This window comes from Rhamphochromis sp. 'chilingali' (genome assembly GCF_963969265.1).
Source record: "Rhamphochromis sp. 'chilingali' genome assembly, chromosome: 1".
In the NCBI taxonomy this organism is placed as follows: domain Eukaryota; kingdom Metazoa; phylum Chordata; class Actinopteri; order Cichliformes; family Cichlidae; genus Rhamphochromis; species Rhamphochromis sp. 'chilingali'.
This window is the reverse complement of record NC_137929.1, coordinates 1616146-1634756: the sequence shown is the minus strand read 5'-3', so window position 1 is coordinate 1634756 and position 18611 is coordinate 1616146. Positions and strand designations below refer to the sequence as shown.

The 18611-nt window shown below is 44.3% G+C and overlaps 1 protein-coding gene across 1 annotated transcript in view; it reads right to left on the bottom strand.

Annotated features, from left to right (window-relative positions):
* The window catches only part of LOC308400627 (uncharacterized protein), a 53712-nt gene that overhangs the window by 23749 nt on the left and 11352 nt on the right, over positions 1–18611 (bottom strand). Inside the window, exons 3-4 of the mRNA XM_080888451.1 lie at positions 3138–3204; positions 2928–3003 (exon numbers count right to left, since the gene is read on the bottom strand). Coding sequence (XP_080744577.1) covers positions 2928–3003; positions 3138–3204 — 143 coding nt within the window. The remainder of the gene's footprint in view (positions 1–2927; positions 3004–3137; positions 3205–18611) is intronic.

The window sequence follows — 18611 nt, the reverse complement described above, 5'->3', positions numbered from 1 at the left end:
CTGTTCAAGTTCAGCAGCAGCAGCTCACTTTATCATTGGGAAAACAAAAATGTCAAAAACCATTGCTATTCTCTATAAAACAAAGCATGTCCTGAACAAAAAATCATTATACACACTTTATTGTACTCTGTTGCTTCCATATACACTCAACAAAAATATAAACGCAACACCTTTGTTACTGCTCCCATTCCCCATGGGATGGACGTAGAGACCTAAAATTCATTCCAGATACACAATATAACCATCCCTCCCAAACAGTGGTCACAAATCAGTCCAAATGTGTGGTAGTGGGCACATCTGCTATATTGAGATAATCCATCCCACCTCACAGGTGTGCCACATCAGGATGCTGATCTGACATCATGAGTAGTGCACAGGTGTACCTCAGACTGCCCACAACAAAAGGCCACCCTGGAATGTGCAGTTTTTTGCGCTATTGGGGGTCTGGGGACCCAGAACCGGTCAGTATCTGGTGTGACCACCATTTGCCTCATGCAGTGCAACACATCGTCGCATGGAGCCTATCAGATTGTCAATTGTGGCCTGTGGAATGTTGGTCCACTCCACTTCAATGGCTGTGCGAGGTTGTTGGATATTCGTGGGAACTGGTACACGCTGTCGTATACGCCGGTCAAGCACATCCCGAACATGCTCAATGGGTGACATGTCCGGTGAGTATGCTGGCCATGCAAGAACTGGGACATTCTCAGCTGCCATCTGCCCTGAACAATGTGAACCATGATTCATCCGTGAAGCGCACACCTCTCCAACGTGCCAGACGCCATCGAATGTGAGCATTTGCCCACACAAGTCTGTTACGGCGACGAGCTGGAGTCAGGTCAAGACCCCGATGAGGACGACGGGCATGCAGTTGAGCGTCCCTGAGACGGTTTCTGACAGTTTGTGCAGAAATTGTTTGGTTGTGCAAACCAATTGTTCCAGCAGCTGTCTGGGTGGCTGGTCCCAGACGATCTTGGAGGTGAACCTGCTGGATGTGGAGGTCCTGGGCTGGTGTGGTTATACGAGGTCTGACAGTGATTTAAAAAGGTGTAGTTCATTTTCCTTGTTTAAAAACATGTTTAAAAATAGAGTATTAGAAAAATATATAAATCAAGAATGAAAAGAGCAAAAAACAAAACAAAACCAAAAAACAAGATATTTTGTGAAAAGGGTTGGCGTAATAAGCAAATGCTTCAGCCAATACCTTTTGATTAGCCTTGTATCATGCTTTCTTGCTTTATGGTCGATTTTTGTTCTGTTTTCACTGAGATATTTGAATGCTAATCAATAAAATCAAAATCAAATCACGGTGCTGGGCCCTATTTCAGGAAGCCGGTTTAGGAAACTCAGAGTGAAAAACGATACTCAGGGTTGAGTAACCCCGAACTGTCCAACTCGGAATATTCGGTTTCAGAAAGGCTGATAACAAGTAGTTCAATCAACGCGGAGTTGCTACAACCCCAAGTCAAGCGCGCGCACGAGGATACATAAAGCCCTGATTAGTGGAGCACAGATTAAGCGAGTCACCATGGAGACGGAGGGAAAGAAGGCGCGGTCAATGTATTTCACAGTGCTTGAGGCGGAAATTCTGATGGCAGCATATGCCGACAGCATGCACATCATGCAGAAAAAAAGTAACACAGCCGCAGCTGCAAAGGAAAGGGAGCATGCATGGCAAAACATAGCCGACAGAGTCAATGCGTGAGTGTTAATCTAAACATTGATCTAGGGATTTCCACCCATTTAACACGTCATCTCAGTATATGTCATTTCATTGCCTATGTCATACATTTTATGTTGTGATGTGATGTGAGCGCAGGTGCAACCCAACAGGCCCCAAACGTGCCTGGCAGCAAGTAAAAATGAAATATAAAAATATAGTCCAAACAGGTAAGGTGTAATTGTATTATGAGCCACAGTGCTTGGTCTGTTTGTCCGATGTAAATCAATTGCAGTTAGAGGCTACAGTAATATACCTCCTGTAAGCACATATTGAAATTATCTGAGCACATCACAAGTACATATTTGCTTACTCTGTATGCCCAAATGTGACCCGTTATAGCCAACAGAAAAAAAGCGGAGGCCCGAAAAACAGGTGGGGGTCCTCCACCACCACCACTCACAGAGGCTGAGCAGTTGGCCCTCAGCCAAAACAGTGGGCGCCCTGTGGCCGAAGGCATCTCTGCGGGGACATCCTCTGAGTCAATAACCCCGCAAGACACAAGTGCCTACATAAGGGGTAAATCCAAAACAATACATGGCGTGCATACATCCATTCTGCACAGTCACCTTGACCAAAATGAACTATGTCGTAGAGAAGTTATTGTCCTACTGTCAGAGAATGACAGTTATCAAACAGTCAGGTGAATAAACAACACTGAGACACTTGGAAACTGTTAACGTGCTGCATGGGTGAGGGCCCAGGGAGAGACTCACACACACCGAGCTGCAGTGTTACGTCTTTATTAAGAGCATAGCAGTGTCCTTTAATTTTGCATACATGTGTGTGTGTGTGTTAACCTCTCACACACCTGAAAGGCCCTGGGGACCTTTTGTGGCTTTTGCATTTTTCAATTCCAAGCCATTTGCACTGTGTTGAACTGAATATAGCCAAATTCTCCAAAAAAAAGTTTGGTATAATTTTATTTCAAAATTCAAGTCTGACTTCCTTAAATTAGCTTCAGTGGCTAAGCTAACGATACACATCCTCTTAAAGCCCTAGTGGACGTTTTCGTCCCATTGAAACCCATTATAAACGCTATTTTTCACAGCAAAAGAATTACGGTCAAAGGGATCGTCAATGTTTAAGTTTCGTTTTCGTTTTGGAGTTGGGGCCTTAGAGTTGTAATTTTTTTATTTGTCCACCGGGTGGCGCCCTTGCTTCACATTTGACGCCTGCTGGAAAACAGCGGGCTGCTCTAACAGACCTGCGGGAAAGGAAGACTCATTCCCGGCTTGCAGCAGCGGCTTGGCCCGCTGCTTGTGCGGGACCATTTTCTGCCCCTAGGGCGGTGAGAGGGTGTATTTTTTTTTTTTAAATCAACAGGAAATGACGTATTTGTTGTCACGTGGTATCGCACGTGTGTGCTGGAGAAAGGAGTCCCACGCAACATGCCCCGGTGATCGTCGCGACTTACCCCGGGAAGAGGCACTTCTTTCGGCCTAGAGGAGCAGCATTGGCCGCCTGGAGACCATTTTCTGCTCCTGCAAAAAAAATTAAAAGTGGATCGAAATTAATTTTGGTGCCAATCTTTGGACCATCTAAAGGCCTAATTATAATAACAATCAAATATTACTTCAAATGTTTTTTTTGGAAAATATTTAGTTTTTTTGTTTTTTGGGGCTAAAAAAACAGTGCACTCATGTAATACAACTGGGATTTAAAGGGTTAAAACAACGAAAATATAATTAAAACTTTATATGAATATTTCAGGGAGAAGTATTTTTAAAAGACTGACCAATTTAAAGTGAAAAAAATAAATTAATATTTAATATTTTTATTGCACTTTTTGGGGAATGGACATAGGCTTAAAGGTGGATGCATTTTTTTTAATGTGCTCCTGCAAAAAAAATAAAAGTAGATCGAAATTAATGTTGGTGCCAATCTTTGGACCATCTAAAGGCCTAATTATAATAACAATTGAATATTACCTCAAATGTTTTTTTTGGAAAATATTCAAGTTTTTTGTTTTTTGGGGCAAAAAAAACAGTGCGCTCATGTAATAAAACTGGGATTTAAAGGGTTAAAACAACGAAAATATAATTAAAACTTTATATGAATATTTCAGGGAGAAGTAGTTTTAAAAGACTGACCAATTTAAAGTGGAATAAAATATGAATATATAATCTTTTTATTGCACTATTTGGGGGGTGGACGTTTTGGTCCACTAGGGCCTTTAGAGGGTGCATTTTTTTAGGGCCTATTAAGAGCATAGCAGTGTCCTTTAATTTTGCATACATGTGTGTGTGTGTGTTAACCTCTCACAGGGTGAGCTCCCTGTTCCCAGAGACAGAGCGAGTAGTACATTTCGTACTTTTCCCAATAAGAGTAACATATGAACATATACCTTAATGCAACATAAAGCTCATAAAAGCGTTTCCACCCTAACACCTACTGATTTTGCCTTCCCTCAGTGTCGGTTGTCTCTGAGAGCATACTGACAATGAGGTGTATGGTGATTGGTATGTCTGGTAATTGCCATTTGCGCCCACATAAGTCATGAGTGACCTGTATGAACTCCATATTCTTCCAGTTGACGGTGATGGTGTACTGCATCTGGTGCAGCCCCCTGTTGAGCCAGACCGACATGCAGTTGTGAGTACTCGTAATACTCCACAGACTACATGTGTCAACAGTAGAACAGCAATGTTGTTAAATGTCTCCACCACAGGCATATGATGACGAAACAGTGACAGCTGCTACAGAGGAGGCCGCAACAGAGCCACACTATGAGGTATACAGCGTACAGTGGAAAATATAACAACTGACTACAATGTGGTACTATGATGACACCATGGACTTACTATGTCCCTGGCAGAGTGATGCTGGAAATGAAGAGGAAGAGGGTCCAGCCACTCCTACAACAAACCTTTCCACAGTGGGTTGTTCAGCACTGATTTACAACCAACCTAAGTAGGCATGTACTATGGATGCCAATGCTATGTCCTTTGTTGCAATAGCTCCCTGTAAAGCAGCTGTATAAGACATATCTGGCCAGGAAGATACAGAAGTGCGACATGGAAATGGTGCACCTCCAGCTGCAGATCCAAAAGTCGAAGCTGGAGATTGTACTGCTGGAACAACAGTTAAGGGTGGGTGGAGTGATCATAGATGGACGAATCATGTCAGTGTTTGTACAACATACTAATATACGCATTTATACTTTGTGTACAGGACATACAGGGTGACCAATAAAGCCAGTTGACCACAGTATCTGTGTATTTGTCTTGTAACATGTTGGGGTGACGGGTCACAGGAAATGGTTGTGGCATATGGTGTCTCTGACTGCTCTTCCATCCTGTACGTTCATGGGTGGGTCAGGATGTTCATCGTGTGGATCACTGCTCATGTCTGGTTCAGCTGGACAGTGTTCACCTCTAATCGTGGCAATGTTGTGTAGGATCACACATGCTACAATGATGTCACATGCCCTTTCTGGGGTGACCCTGAGTCTACGAAGGCACTGGAACCGGGCCTTGAGCATTCCGATGGTCATTTCAACTCTGGCCCGTGTCCTGCAATGGGCCAGATTATAACGCTGCTGTGGGCCAGGTTCAGGGTCAGGGTAAGGGGTGAGCAAATAGGGTAGACATGGGTACCCCCTATCACCAAGCAGGTGGCCAGTGAACTCTCCTAGGACAGAAGAATACATGTCAGTGCAAACGTCCCTGTGGCAATTGGTCTCTGTATATTTCACAGTTACTTCGACCCACCATGTCCAAATTTGGTGCTCAGTGTACATTCCCGGAAGATTCGTGAGTCATGTACAGAGCCTGGCCACTTGGCTTCCACATTTGTGATGATGTTGGCAGCATCACATATGATCTACACAGTGCAGAGAACACATATTAGCATCCATTACCATGATGCCATCACTTGTTGGTGTGAAATGCTACAGGGAATTATGTACCTGTACATTGATGCTGTGGAAGGACTTCCTGTTCACATAGTCTCCTTCATTTGCTGAGGGTGCAATGATTGGAATGTGGGTGCCATCTATACAGCCAATCACGCCTGGGAACCCTGGAAATTTATGTACCATTTGAGTGGTAGTTCACGTATCACCACATCATGCATTGAGTTTTGTTCATCCTGATACCTGCAATTTTGTGGAATCCCTCTTTGATAAATCTTGTGGGTCTGTGACCGGGGAACACCAGAGACGAGTGCAGGAGACGTTTCAGTGCAACTGTGACATTCCTGACTGCCCGACAGACGGTAGCCTTGGAAACGTGCTCAGCGTCACCAATATTGTACAGAAAGCTCCCGTTTGCAAAGAAACGGAGTGCGGTACAAAGAATATGTAATGGACTGAGCGCATGTCCGCGATGTGTCACATGCGCAATATATGGCCTGAGGATGTTATCCAAATAACTTATTGATTGTGCTGAGAAACGGTAACGTTCGCACAGGAAATCATCAGGTAATGATAAAATGTCCAAACGCGCTCTGATCACTCTCTCCCAGCGGAGAGCTCTGCGGAGAATTTGGGCTTCAAGATCTACTGGCTCTTCAAGGAAGGAACACGCCATGTCTGACACTTCCTGCTGTCAGGTTTCCGACAAAGAGGCGGGGACAGTCAGGGTTAGTTGTAGTAAACCTGCTAGGGGGCAGGTTAGCTTCACGGAGTGTGTCGTCATAGTGACTCACTCAGGCTTCAGCTGAACTCGCTTTGTGGAACCGAAAAACCAGAGTTTTCGTTAACTCAGGGTATACTTAGTCAGAGTTTGCACTAAACCGGCTTCCTGAAATAGGGCCCAGGGGCCCGTTCTTCGTACGTCGCTTACTACATCCAAGATCAAATGACACATCCAAGATCAAATCATCGCGCTAACCGTGAGCTCGCTAATCCGGTTCCCCGAACACACCTGCTGTTGACGATTACTACAGCTGGACGCAGGAATGTGACATCACTGGGTGTCGTAAAAGGGGCTACGCATCGATAGTAGAAACATTGATCGGCAACCCGCTGATTGGTCGGCGAAAATGTCGAAGGGGCGTGCTCGGTATTTTCCGGCAGCAGAGCAAGAACTCATGAGTGAGGGATTTCAGGAGTTTCAGAGTTTAATTAAAACGCAAGAGAACACTGCAAAGGCTGCAAAAGCAAGGAGAGAGGGCTGGCAGAAAGTTGCTGACAAATCAAACTCGTAGGTAATTTAATAATAATAATAATAATGGATTGGATTTATATAGCGCTTTCCAAGGCACCCAAAGCGCTTTACGATACCACTATTCATTCACTCCCACATTCACACACTGGTGGAGGCAGCTACGGTTGTAGCCAGGCTGCCATATCGCGCCATCGGCCCCTCTGGCCAACACCAGTAGGCGGTAGGGTAGATCTATCATATGACACTATATTGTCCAATATCATATGGCATTATATTATATTATAATATGTTATATTATATCCCCTTTCACATTAGAGCCACAACAGGACCCACAAGAACATGGGAACAAGTAAAAGTGGAATACAGGAGTATTCTACAGAATGGTAATATTTATCTCTTAGATTGCTTTGCGTCTCTTGGCAAGGTAATACTGGCCTGTAATACTCTGTTAGTTTGTTCATAACAGCAACCAAGAAAAGGGCAGAGGAAAAAAAGACAGGTGGTGGTCCTGCACCCCCTCGTCAACAAGTTGGTTAAGTAAATAATACCCTCACGGGAAAATCGATATCTCTCTATGAGCACACTGTCGCGCTGAGCTAAAGGATCCTGTCTATCCCGCAATATACGCTGAATTCTGAGGACTCTCCTTATCAATCTTGCACCTTCCGCAATGGGTTGGTCGCGTATACGGACAGGACATGGCTGCGACAGGCTTCCCAAATCCACCTTCGCTTTTATAGCCGTGGTCTCTCATCTTGATTACACGAAGTAATTTACAATTACTACTCTGAAATATGAATTACATCTGTAATAATCACATACATGTAATAGAATGTTAATAGTACATTTCCCTTTTTTAGGAAATGACCTGTATGTATCTGTGTGACATCAATAAAAGGATCAAGTGCTGCATTATCTTTAGTTACATTGATAATATTTATTTATGGTGAAACAGTGGAAAAATATCGCTGTTGCTTTCGTATAAATGAAGCGGACATACCTGCGTGGCCGCGATCTAATCCTGTTTACATAAAGTAAACCTGCTCCCGAGCAGGTTTACGCTTACGGCTCTGTTGCTATGACAGCAAGTCCCGGATGAGCTTCGGGGAACCGACTGATCCAGGATCACGCGAAATCGTCAACAATCTAATCCGGCTAACCTACTTAGCGAGGTACGAAGAACGGGCCCCTGGTCTGGGGTCAGTGTTTACTCAGCTTTAACCTCACTCTGGGTTCTAGGTTAGCTTAGCGTTAGCTTAGCATTAGCTTAGCATTAACATGCTGTCAGGTGTCTCCTGTGTAAATATTAATCACAGTGACAGTAAAGGAGGTAAAGGGCTGTGACGTCATCACGTACGCTGCGTCCTCTGTGGGCTCTGAGTGAACTCACAAAGTACAAACTACAAGTACACAAACACGAACGTAGCTCAGAGTGGCGGACACACTCGGCCTCGTTGGTCCAGCTGTGAGTCCGTTACCGTGAACTATGGAGCGGCAGATTTGTGCTGAACTAAGCTGCACACAGCTGATGTTAGCCAGGAAACATTACACACTGACTTTAATGGAGAGACCGGAAATACAAACACACACAGTTTGTTGTGTGAAGAAATCAAACACGAGCTGAACAAACAGTAAAGTTCCTAAAGACAAACTGTTAAAGGAGGAAACAAAGCAAACTTACAGTTTCTTCACACACCAACAACAAGCTCCACTCCACGAAGTTCAGGAAGTGAAAGTAAACTTTGAGCAGGAAGGAAACACCCAAAGAGACGTTTGAGGACAATAACGAGCATTGGAACACTGTGCTGCGTTCAGGTGCACCTGGGAAACTCCAAACCTCTGTCAGGCTGTGATTTATTTCTGCTGGTTTTCCTGTTTGAAGCACAAACATCCGTCATCACTTTGTTGTTCTTCTTCCTGCAGCGTTTAAATGTTTCAGCACTGACCTGATGTTTCTTCAAAGCTCATTTCAACCTGTTGAAGTCATGAATGAAAGTGCAGACTGAGAGTGGATCACATGATGTTTGAGGTGTGTCATGTGACATGTTCAGTATTGTCACACATGTCTAGATTGTCCCTGATATCATAACTGCTCAAACACTGATGATTATATTTGAAGAATTATTCCTGATGGCAGCAAAGTTTGATTGGAGCTCTCTGTCTGTGCTGATTTGTCGCCCTCTGGAGGTCAAAGCACAAACTGCATGATGTCACTGTAACCACCACAGTGACAGGAAGTGTTTTTATGACTGAAACACTGAAATGATGCTAACGGCTGTCGTTAGGCTCACTGACAGCAGTGCTGATGTGTTCATGTCAAACACTGGCTCAGGTCAGACTCCTTCATCCTTCTCCAGCGTGAGGCCGCCCTCAGACCCACAGGAGCTCTGACCTTTGACCTCCTGACCCTAACCATTTTTTCTTGTTGCATCTTTAAATGCAAATCCATCCAAACTGTAGCCGAGCAAAAGAAGCTGGAAGCTGTTCTATGAATGATGTTGTTGAAGGAGCTTGGAAAGAAAAGCGTCTGGACTTCTTTAAGTTGCTTGAAGAGGGACTTGGACGTCTTAACGCCCACTCACATCCTGGGACATTTGATCACAGGAAATCACATGATAGCGTGGGGCTAGATCTCACAATGGGTTCACCCAAGACCTTGGCTGATTGAGACCCACACCCGTTTTCACGGAGGAGGAGGAGTTTCACATGCTGAACATGTGACAGCCTGGTTTAAAGGGACCAAAAGTAACTGGACACCTGATTCAGTTCAGTTTTATTCATCCGCTCCAAACCACAGCAGCAGTCACCTCCAGGGAACCAGCTGATCCATGTAACTGGGGACAGACCACAGCCCAGAGCACTGGTTCATGATGTGTTTGTGGACTGTAGGTTGTTTGGATAGAGATGAGATGTACTCAGCAGTCTGTCTCTAATGTTTAATGAAATGTTCTGAAGATGATAATAACTTGTGATTTTCTTTTGAATGAATCTTTAATCGTGTTGTAGGGCCTCTGACTCTCATGAAGATTTTCACATCAATGTGCTTTTCACAAAGATATTAACAATGAAAATGACGTGCAGCCCTGAACTACTCATGCGGTTCCCAACCCCCGGGTCACGGACCAGTCCGTGAGTCGTTTGGTACCGGGCCATGAGAGTCGAGGCTCGGTGTGAAATTGATGGTTGATAGGTTTGTAGCATAAACCTGTTCGCTGGATCGTTCAATCCAGCTACACAGCAAAGCAAGACACGAGTAGTTCTTTATGTTTCTCGTGCACGGGAGAGAACTGGACCAATGCCGTTCCTTCGCTTGACCACAGTCGCTCTCGTCCGTTCCCTCGTAACACTGTTCTTTTATTGAGGTTACATGAATATACATAGGTTCATTAACATACACGTGAACAAAGGTACCAGTCTGTATGTTATGTAGGTGTGTGTGTGTGTGGAGTCAGAGTGTGACCCCATAAACGACTTCCCTAAACCTGCTGGTCTGGAAGTCCAGCAGTTCATCTAAACAAAAGGCACTTAGACTAAAACAGACATCCTACCACAAAACAATAAGAAGGTAGCACCTCTCCCATGATCCCAGGACGTGGGTGTGAATGCCAGAACACTCTGGAGTCACACAAAGTCTTTAAAGACTACTATCATTACACAATTGGTTCTACACCTCTGAGCATATATGGTTAGATATTCCCCAATAACAATGACAATGATAAAATATAAATCCAACAATGGTTTTCAGGGTTTTTATCGTTAACTTCGTTTCCCTGGGTCTTTTCCCGTGTTGTAGTCGTGTGTCTTATTTTGAAAGAAATGTTTACGCGTTACCATAGCGACCAGAGAGCTTTAAGGGTGCAGACAGGTGCATCTAACCAACATTTTATTTTCCCTTATTTGATTTATGGACCTAACTGTATGAACTGGACTTTGGCTTTAATGCTGCTCCTCTTCATCATTGCTGTGTTGCATTTCCATCATTCTGCTGCTGGATTCACTGCAGGCTTTAACAAACACTCCTTTGGGTCCAGGCCCAGCCACGTGTTTGTAAGCTGCTGTGCTCCTCACAAATAAAGCCTGAAGCAGCTCAGACTGTTAGAAGCAGCACTGAGCCCTGTTACAGTTATAGTGTTAGAGCAGCGGCTGCAGCCTACAGCATTTAAACTAGCTGACAGTAAACACATCAGTCCAGATGTTACCACATTACTTTGTGATGCTGAGAGTTAAAGGAGACTGGCTGATTAAAATCCCATTCCTTACATCACCGTCCTCTGCTCTGACTGCTTTCATTTAATCACAATCAGAATACTTTTTTGATCCCCAGGGGAAATTATTTAGGTTACAGTGCTGCAGCACAAACAGGAACAAAGACACAACACACTAAGTAAGAAATAGCACAATATACACAATATATACATGCATACATATGAGTCACTTATAAGTAACATGTGAGTGCTGGGGTCTATGACAGCAGGCAGGTCTGTATTTATGTCCAGGCTGACATGAACAGCTAGTAGTTCAGGGTTCAACACTCAGGAAAGTGTGTGACCTTCCACACTGACAGAAGATGCTAAACATGACTTTAAACTGTTGTTTGTTAAAGCCTCACAGATCTGAGAGCAGGGCTCAGTGGGTACATGAGCCTTTATACATGAAGGCTTTCTGTTTCCAGGAGAGGAAACATGTGATCCAGCTGTGTTTGGTCACATGGATCTGCTCTGCATGGATCACCTGACTAAAACATGTTGTTATTATTGTTCTTACAGTCTTAAATCGGTACATCAGGTGGGTCACATGACACCCGGGGGTGACAGCAACATCTTTCCTCTTTAGAAAGCTGCTCTCTGTCCCAGGAGCTGTTGTCACAGTAACAGCAGGAACAGGAAGTCACACGCTCTCTGCTCTGTGATTGGCTGCTTCTTATCTCAGCTTCCTGCAGAGGGTGGAGGTCTGCTGATGACGCACAACAACAGAAGTGTGACTTTCACTTCCTGTTTATTGCTGTTGTTCTTAAAGCTCTCAGGCGATGCTGCAGCGCCCCCTGCTGACACAAACTCCTCCCTCTGTCTCAGAGGTCACAGGTCAGCCTGCTGCAGAGGGTCTGCCTGTTCATGGTATTCCTGAGACAGAGCCGAGGCTCAGCGTCAACGCTGGTTTCTGATTGGGTCAGCATGTGCAGGCTGCCATGGTGTTGGTGTCACCACTACAGACAGCTCAGGTTCAACTGGTTCTTCTTTGATTTGCTTCTATAGCACAAAGGTTGACACCAGTCTGGTCCAGTTAGCATCTGAAGCCATAAACGTGTGAGCTCGTCCCACCAGAGGACGTCAGCATCATGGGGATAATGTCTACAGCAGGAAAACACAGGGACAGTTGGGTTTGCTGCACATCTGGAACACACAGTTAGCTCAGATATGTTCATGTCGCTAACACCAATACAGTGACTGAGTGCTCTATAGCAGCTAATGCTAACAACTGTAACACTGCTGTTTGTCATGGTTTTCAGACCAAATGATAACAAACGTTGGGAAAAGTGAAATATTGGAACATGAAATCATAAATTATTACATTTAAACAACAATAATACAGCTAAATTCCCCCTGTTGGCTCATAAGCTGCTCACCTGGATGCTACATCAGTGCAGTCCTCTCTGAACATTAGATAATCAACACACACACACTTATTGTTGAGAGGCTGACTTCACTAAACTCACAGAAACTCTTAAGAAGCTCCTCAAATGATGACTTTGGAGTTTTGTGTTACTGTCAGTGTATAAAAGCTAGAAAAGGAAGAAAAGCAGGAGAAATGATCAAAGTGCTGCTGTGTGCAGGAAGAACTACAACATGTTAGTGAGAAACACAAACAGGGTGTGAAACACACTCCAGAGGAAACGCTGTGTGCAGGCTGTCTGTGACTTCCTGTGTCTCTGCCACAGACTGGGACAGACACCAGTGAAACCAGTCACTGTGGTCATGTGCTTGTAGCCAGCAGCCTGTGATGTGAGGCTGCTTGAGTCAGTCATCTGCTTCCACCATGTAAACCTTGGTGTCTCCTACATGCACAGATGTTTCCTGCAGACTGTGCTGCTCCAGCTGTCACACAGATGTTGAATCAGCAACATCTGCTGTCACGTCCTCCCTGGTGCCACAGATAACAGGCTGCATACAAGAGGCTCACCTCTGCTACCTGCTGCTCCACTCCCCATCGCTGTTTTGGCCACGCCTCCCGTTGGTCAGCAGGTAAAGGTGAAGCCTGGGACATGGAAGCCTTTACAGCAGAGCTTCATGGGCCTGTCCAGCAGCAGGCTGAGGAGAGAAAGGTGACAGAGTTCGCTGTTACAAACAGTTTCTCAGCTTTGATCTAAAAGAGCTTCTTTCCTGTTAAAGCAGCTGAGAGTGAGCACATGTTCTCCCCCTGAGGTTCTCACGACAGAGGAAGAACTCACAGCTGAGGAGGACCAGGATCTCCATCCACTCACAGTCCCTGCAAACAAAACCACCATTTGAACTTTAACATTTGTTGTCAGTTCTTGTGTCACTCAGCACATCTCAGCTGTTCCTCTGAGTTTCTTATGAAAGTCTTCCTGTGATTGGCTGTTCACAGACACATGACTACATGAATCAGCTCCACATGTTCTCAGCAGCAACATCTGGGCAGCTGTGACAGGTTAAAGACAACATGTTTCTAAGTGCAATTAGAAGAAGAAGCCAGTAAAGACGCGTCTGTGATGCAAAGCAACAGAAGAGCAACGTGAGCCACAGTAAGTGATGGAGGATGAACTGGTCCTGTCTCTGTTGGTGGGCTCGTATACTGGCAGGAAGGAAGCTTCTCTGGGATTTCTCCCTCAGCACCAGTGAAGCCTCTGTTTCTGTCGCTATTGTCTCTTTGAACTGTGATTATTTTGTGCTTTCACAGCATTTTCCTGTTTCATGGTGTTTTAGAAGCAGCAGTGTGTGTGAGCTCTCAGGGCCACCGTCCATCCTGTATACTTGTTGTTTGTAGTGTCACCAGTGCAGTGATGACCACAGGGTGGCGCTGTGCTGCATCACAGGCAGCCTGAGCTGGGCCTGTTCCATATAACATATATATCAGATGATGATATGAAAGAGTTTGTTTCATGGTGTAAAATATGTTACATGGTTGTGATGCTCACTGTAGTGTCTGTATTAAAGTTCTCTCTTTCTCTTATATTTAATATAACCACACTACGGACGCTCGTTAGCAACAACACCGGTAAAACCATCTCGTGGCTCCGCCGTCCGCTTCTTTATTTTCCACATAAACCTTTCACAATAAAGCTCAAGATCCTATTGAGACTTTTCAAAATAAAAGGAATCACATGAAAGAGCATGCAGAGAGTTTAGGGATGAAAAGCCAAAAAGAGCCGTCAGGGGCTAAAACATGAATGTTACAACAGGCTTTTCCCCGCAGCACGCCGTGTGATAAATACTCACAAAGACTCACAAACGTGTCGTTTCATGCGTCGGTCAAACACTCGACACCCAGCTGGAAACACTTCAGGGAAGTTCATCTGCCCGTGATTCAGAAAATCGCCATAAACGCTCCATATTCACCTTTACATGGAATATAAAGGGAAAAGAAGAAACACAGTGCTGTGTCAGCGTTAGACATATAGATATATCCTTGCTTTTAATACATTTGAAGGTGGGTGGGAGAGGTGCTTCTCCGCGTAGTCTACGGTCTCTTTGGGATCGGTAAAGCTTTTCCTCACATCACCATGGGTCACTAACAGCTTTGCAGGGTATAGCAGTCTGTACCTGACGCCGGTCATCCCACGTAGTCTTCCTCTCATATTTGCAAATGCGGCTCTGCGTTTCCAACAGAGGGAGGGAAATCTGGGAGGATGTTTATTTTAAAAACCCTTATACATCAGGTTCTTGTTCTCTGCAGCTTTCAGCAGAATTTCCTCACCAATGTGGTAGTAGTGCAATCTCAAGATGATGGGCCGAGGAAGATGACTTTGTTTGGGACGCTGGCGATTCGCTCTATGTGCTCGATCGATGAGTGGCTTCTCCTCGAGAGATAGCGCCTCCGCCAACAGGTGTGAACCAACTCAGTCATCTTGGGTCCCTCTGTGCCTTCTGGTATTCCTGCAGTTCTTAAATTATTCCTCCTGGAGTGCCTCAAGAGCTCCACATCTCTCATCTAACTTCTTTACCTCCGCAGACAAACGCTCCACAGTGGCCTGGAGAGTGGCGATGGTGTCAGAGTGGTTCGAGGCACAGTCCTGCAGTTCAGTCAAAGTGTTATCATGCCTGGCCACGTCGCTTTTTATGTCCGAAATTGAGGGCTGGATGCTCTGGTTCAAGGATGATATCTCGCCTCCTATGGTGGTAGAAATCTCTAATATGCAAGTGTCCAGTGCTAGTTAGTTAGTTCTAGTTCTAGTGGTTAGTGGGGCTTTATTTGATGATTCTAGTGTGTGTTACATTGTTGTCATATTGTTGAGTCGCAGAGCTGCACAGTGTTACAGTTTCTGTAGAGTCTGGTATAAGGAACTCAGATCCCTCTGTGAATAATGTTCACTGAAACTGATCTGTAGTTAATGAACTAGTCAGGATTTACACTAGAGAATGTTTCTGCCATTACATGGCCTGTATTTGTAGAGCGCTTTACTCGTCCCTAAGGACCCCAAAGTGCTTTTTTGCCCAAGGACACAACGACCGAGACTGTCCAAGCCGGGGCTCGAACCGGCAACCTTCCGACCCCAAAGTGCTTTACACATCCAGTCATCCACCCATCACACACTCACACAAGTTCAGTTTTTCATTGATTATGGTCCCAAGATATTTATATGATTGTACTTGCTCTATTTTCTGACCTTTAATTAAAGTGACTCCGTGCCCATTTTGTTGTTTCCTAAAATCAACAACCATGTCTTTTGTTTTAGATATGTTCAGCTGGAGATAAGACTCCTCCCACCACTGAACAAAGTCATCAATGACTGGGCCGTGGTTAGTTTCACCCTCTTTCAGTAAGCTGACAATAACAGAGTCATCTGCATATTTAATAATGACCCTGTTTTCATGTCTGCCCTGACACATGTTTGTATAGAGAGTGAATAATAAGGGCGATAGGACGCAGCCTTGAGGAGAACCTGTGGAGGAGAACACTGGGTCAGACAGAACCCCATTTATTCTCACTCTTTGTGACCTGTCAGTTAGAAAATCTAAAATCCAGCCCAGCAGGTTTTTCCTGATTTCAAACTGTTCTAAAAGTCTTTTAATTAAAATATGGGGCTGTGTTGTATTAAAAGCCGAAGAAAAATCAATGAAAAGAAGTCTTGCAAAAGTCCCTTTACTCTCTACATGTTTAAGAATCAGATTTAGTAAAGTCAAAAGTGCGTCCTCCACTCCTCTGTTGGGCCTGTATGCAAACTGCATTGGATCCAGCTGACCTTCAGTCTCTTCATAATCACATTTCTGATGATTTTTTCAAAGACTTTCATGACAACTGAAGTGAGGCAACAGGCCTGAAGTCGTTTAGATTTAGGGACAGGAACCACGACTGCTTCTTTGCAAAGAGAGGGCACATGTTGTGTTTGCAAGGATTTGTTAAAAATAACCTGAAATATAGGCCTGAGTTCATCAGCACAAGATTTAATTAGGCGGCCACTAATATTATCAGGACCTGGCTCTTGTTCACATTGACTGTATGAAATGCCTTTTTAACATCGCTGAGTTCAATGATAAAGTGCTGAGTATCTCTCAGTTTCTGTTTCAGTTCCCAAATATCCTCGCTGAAATCAGAAGAACTAAAACGAGCAGAAAACATGTTTAAAGCATTTGAAAATCTCTGTCTGAATTAAAACATCTAAAATGACCTGACTGCTGCTCTGGGGATTTTGAAACCCTGCTATGGTTTTCATACAAGTCCAGGCAGACCCAAAAGTTTTTGCAGCAAATTTGCTTTCAAGAAGGTTTTTGTCTGTTTTGCTTTCAAGATCTCGATTTTCATTTCCTTGGTAGCTGTCTGAAAATTGGTAACAGCCCCTCTTTAAAGGCCTGTCTCTTTTTCCTTAAACAGGATTTGACACTTTTAGTGACCCATGGCTTATTGTTAGCGTAAATTTTAACGCGCTTACGGGGTATAATCATGTCTTTACAAAATACTGCACAGGAGCTAGTAACATCCACCAAAGCATCGAGATCATCTCCACAAGACTGAAGACGGGGCTGTACGAAGTCACTTTATCTCTACAGACTGTAAGCTGTCGTCTGTGAGGCGTGAGCGTGTTTGTTTGAACACAGTTCACGGTGGAGAACAGCTGCTGACATAATGTGGATCCGAAGATCCATAACTGGCCTACCTGGGGCTGAAAGTCTCCATAAATGCAGGCGTTTCGGCGGCTACACCGGCTTCCACGAGTGTGACGCTTATTTTGAGAAAATAATAGAATATAAATGTATTTTTATATTTCAATATCACAATAATCTTCCAATGTAGAACTACAAGTTAAAAAAGAAGTAACATAAATCAAATCCACTTCAGCTAAATACTTCTCATTTATTTCCATCTTACATGCTGTGACTGCAGCCATTCCCACATCTCTGTGAATGGGACTCATGGACATGGATCAGTGGTTGTTGATCAATGGTCCTGAGAATCTGCATAATTAAGATGAAGGAACGGAGCTCCCAGCCCATCGTTCCTGCAGCTGCTTTCAGTCTTTATGCAAATGTCCTGTTTGTAAGACTGAAACCTGCAGCTGAGACTGAAGACGTCACCTGATGATGACGACACGTTTCTCCCACAAAACGCTGCGTCCAGATGAACAGAAGCAACAGACTCACTTTCCTGGATGATTGAGATGCATCAAGACTTCATTGTGTGTTACTTCTCATTCAGCACAGACACATTATTCCTGTTAGGTCATGTCAGCTGTCACTCAGTACAAGCACAACTGTGAACAACACAAACTTCTCTTCAATGTGTCACAGAAACACTAAGTGTGAGAGCCTGTATGACACACAGGACAGACTGTAAGCTCTGCTGGCTGCACAGCACTTTGTAGCAGTTTTCCAACATGTCCTCCACCCGTGATGTCAGTGGTGGGACCCCAGTCACAGCACTCAGCACCACCTCCTTTAAATGGATTTTATAGCAGTTCCTCCCGTTACTCGGTGCAACGCTTCTTAAATGTGTTTTTGCAGGATAAAACACAGCAGGTGGTGTAGAGAGGACGTCAGCTGACGGAGCAGAGGGAGGCAGACTGTGGATAAATGACAGAGTGAGAGGAGAGCAACCATGACAGAAGCACAGGTGTGGCAGATAGAAGTGGCTTTATAGACACTTATTGTCAGTCCTCGTGCATGCTGTGGAAATAAGTGTCTGTGTCATGAGGTGACATGTGAGCTTATCTTTGGTCAATAAAGCTGAACGACCAGTTTTCACTTTGCTTGTTACGCTTGTTTAGTGACGTCTGGGTTTCTGTGGAGCCCGAATTTTGATGAGTTCTGGTGAAATCATCTGAGATCATCTGAGCATCGGTGAAGAGTCAGCAGAGAAAGTGTGGGACAGAAGTTTGCTTTGGACACATGGACTGAAATCAAAAAGGAACAAACAGGATTTCCAATGGACAGTATGGAGAAGTGAAAGTACACAAAGGCTGTGCTGGAACACGTGTGTTACACTTTTTGACAGCTGAGAACAAAACACAATATTTTGCATCATCTCTGCAGTGTCTCTTCTTTCCTCTGCTGTTGTGCTTTTAGCTCCAAACTGTTTCAAATGGTTTGTCAGCAAGCTGACCTCTGACC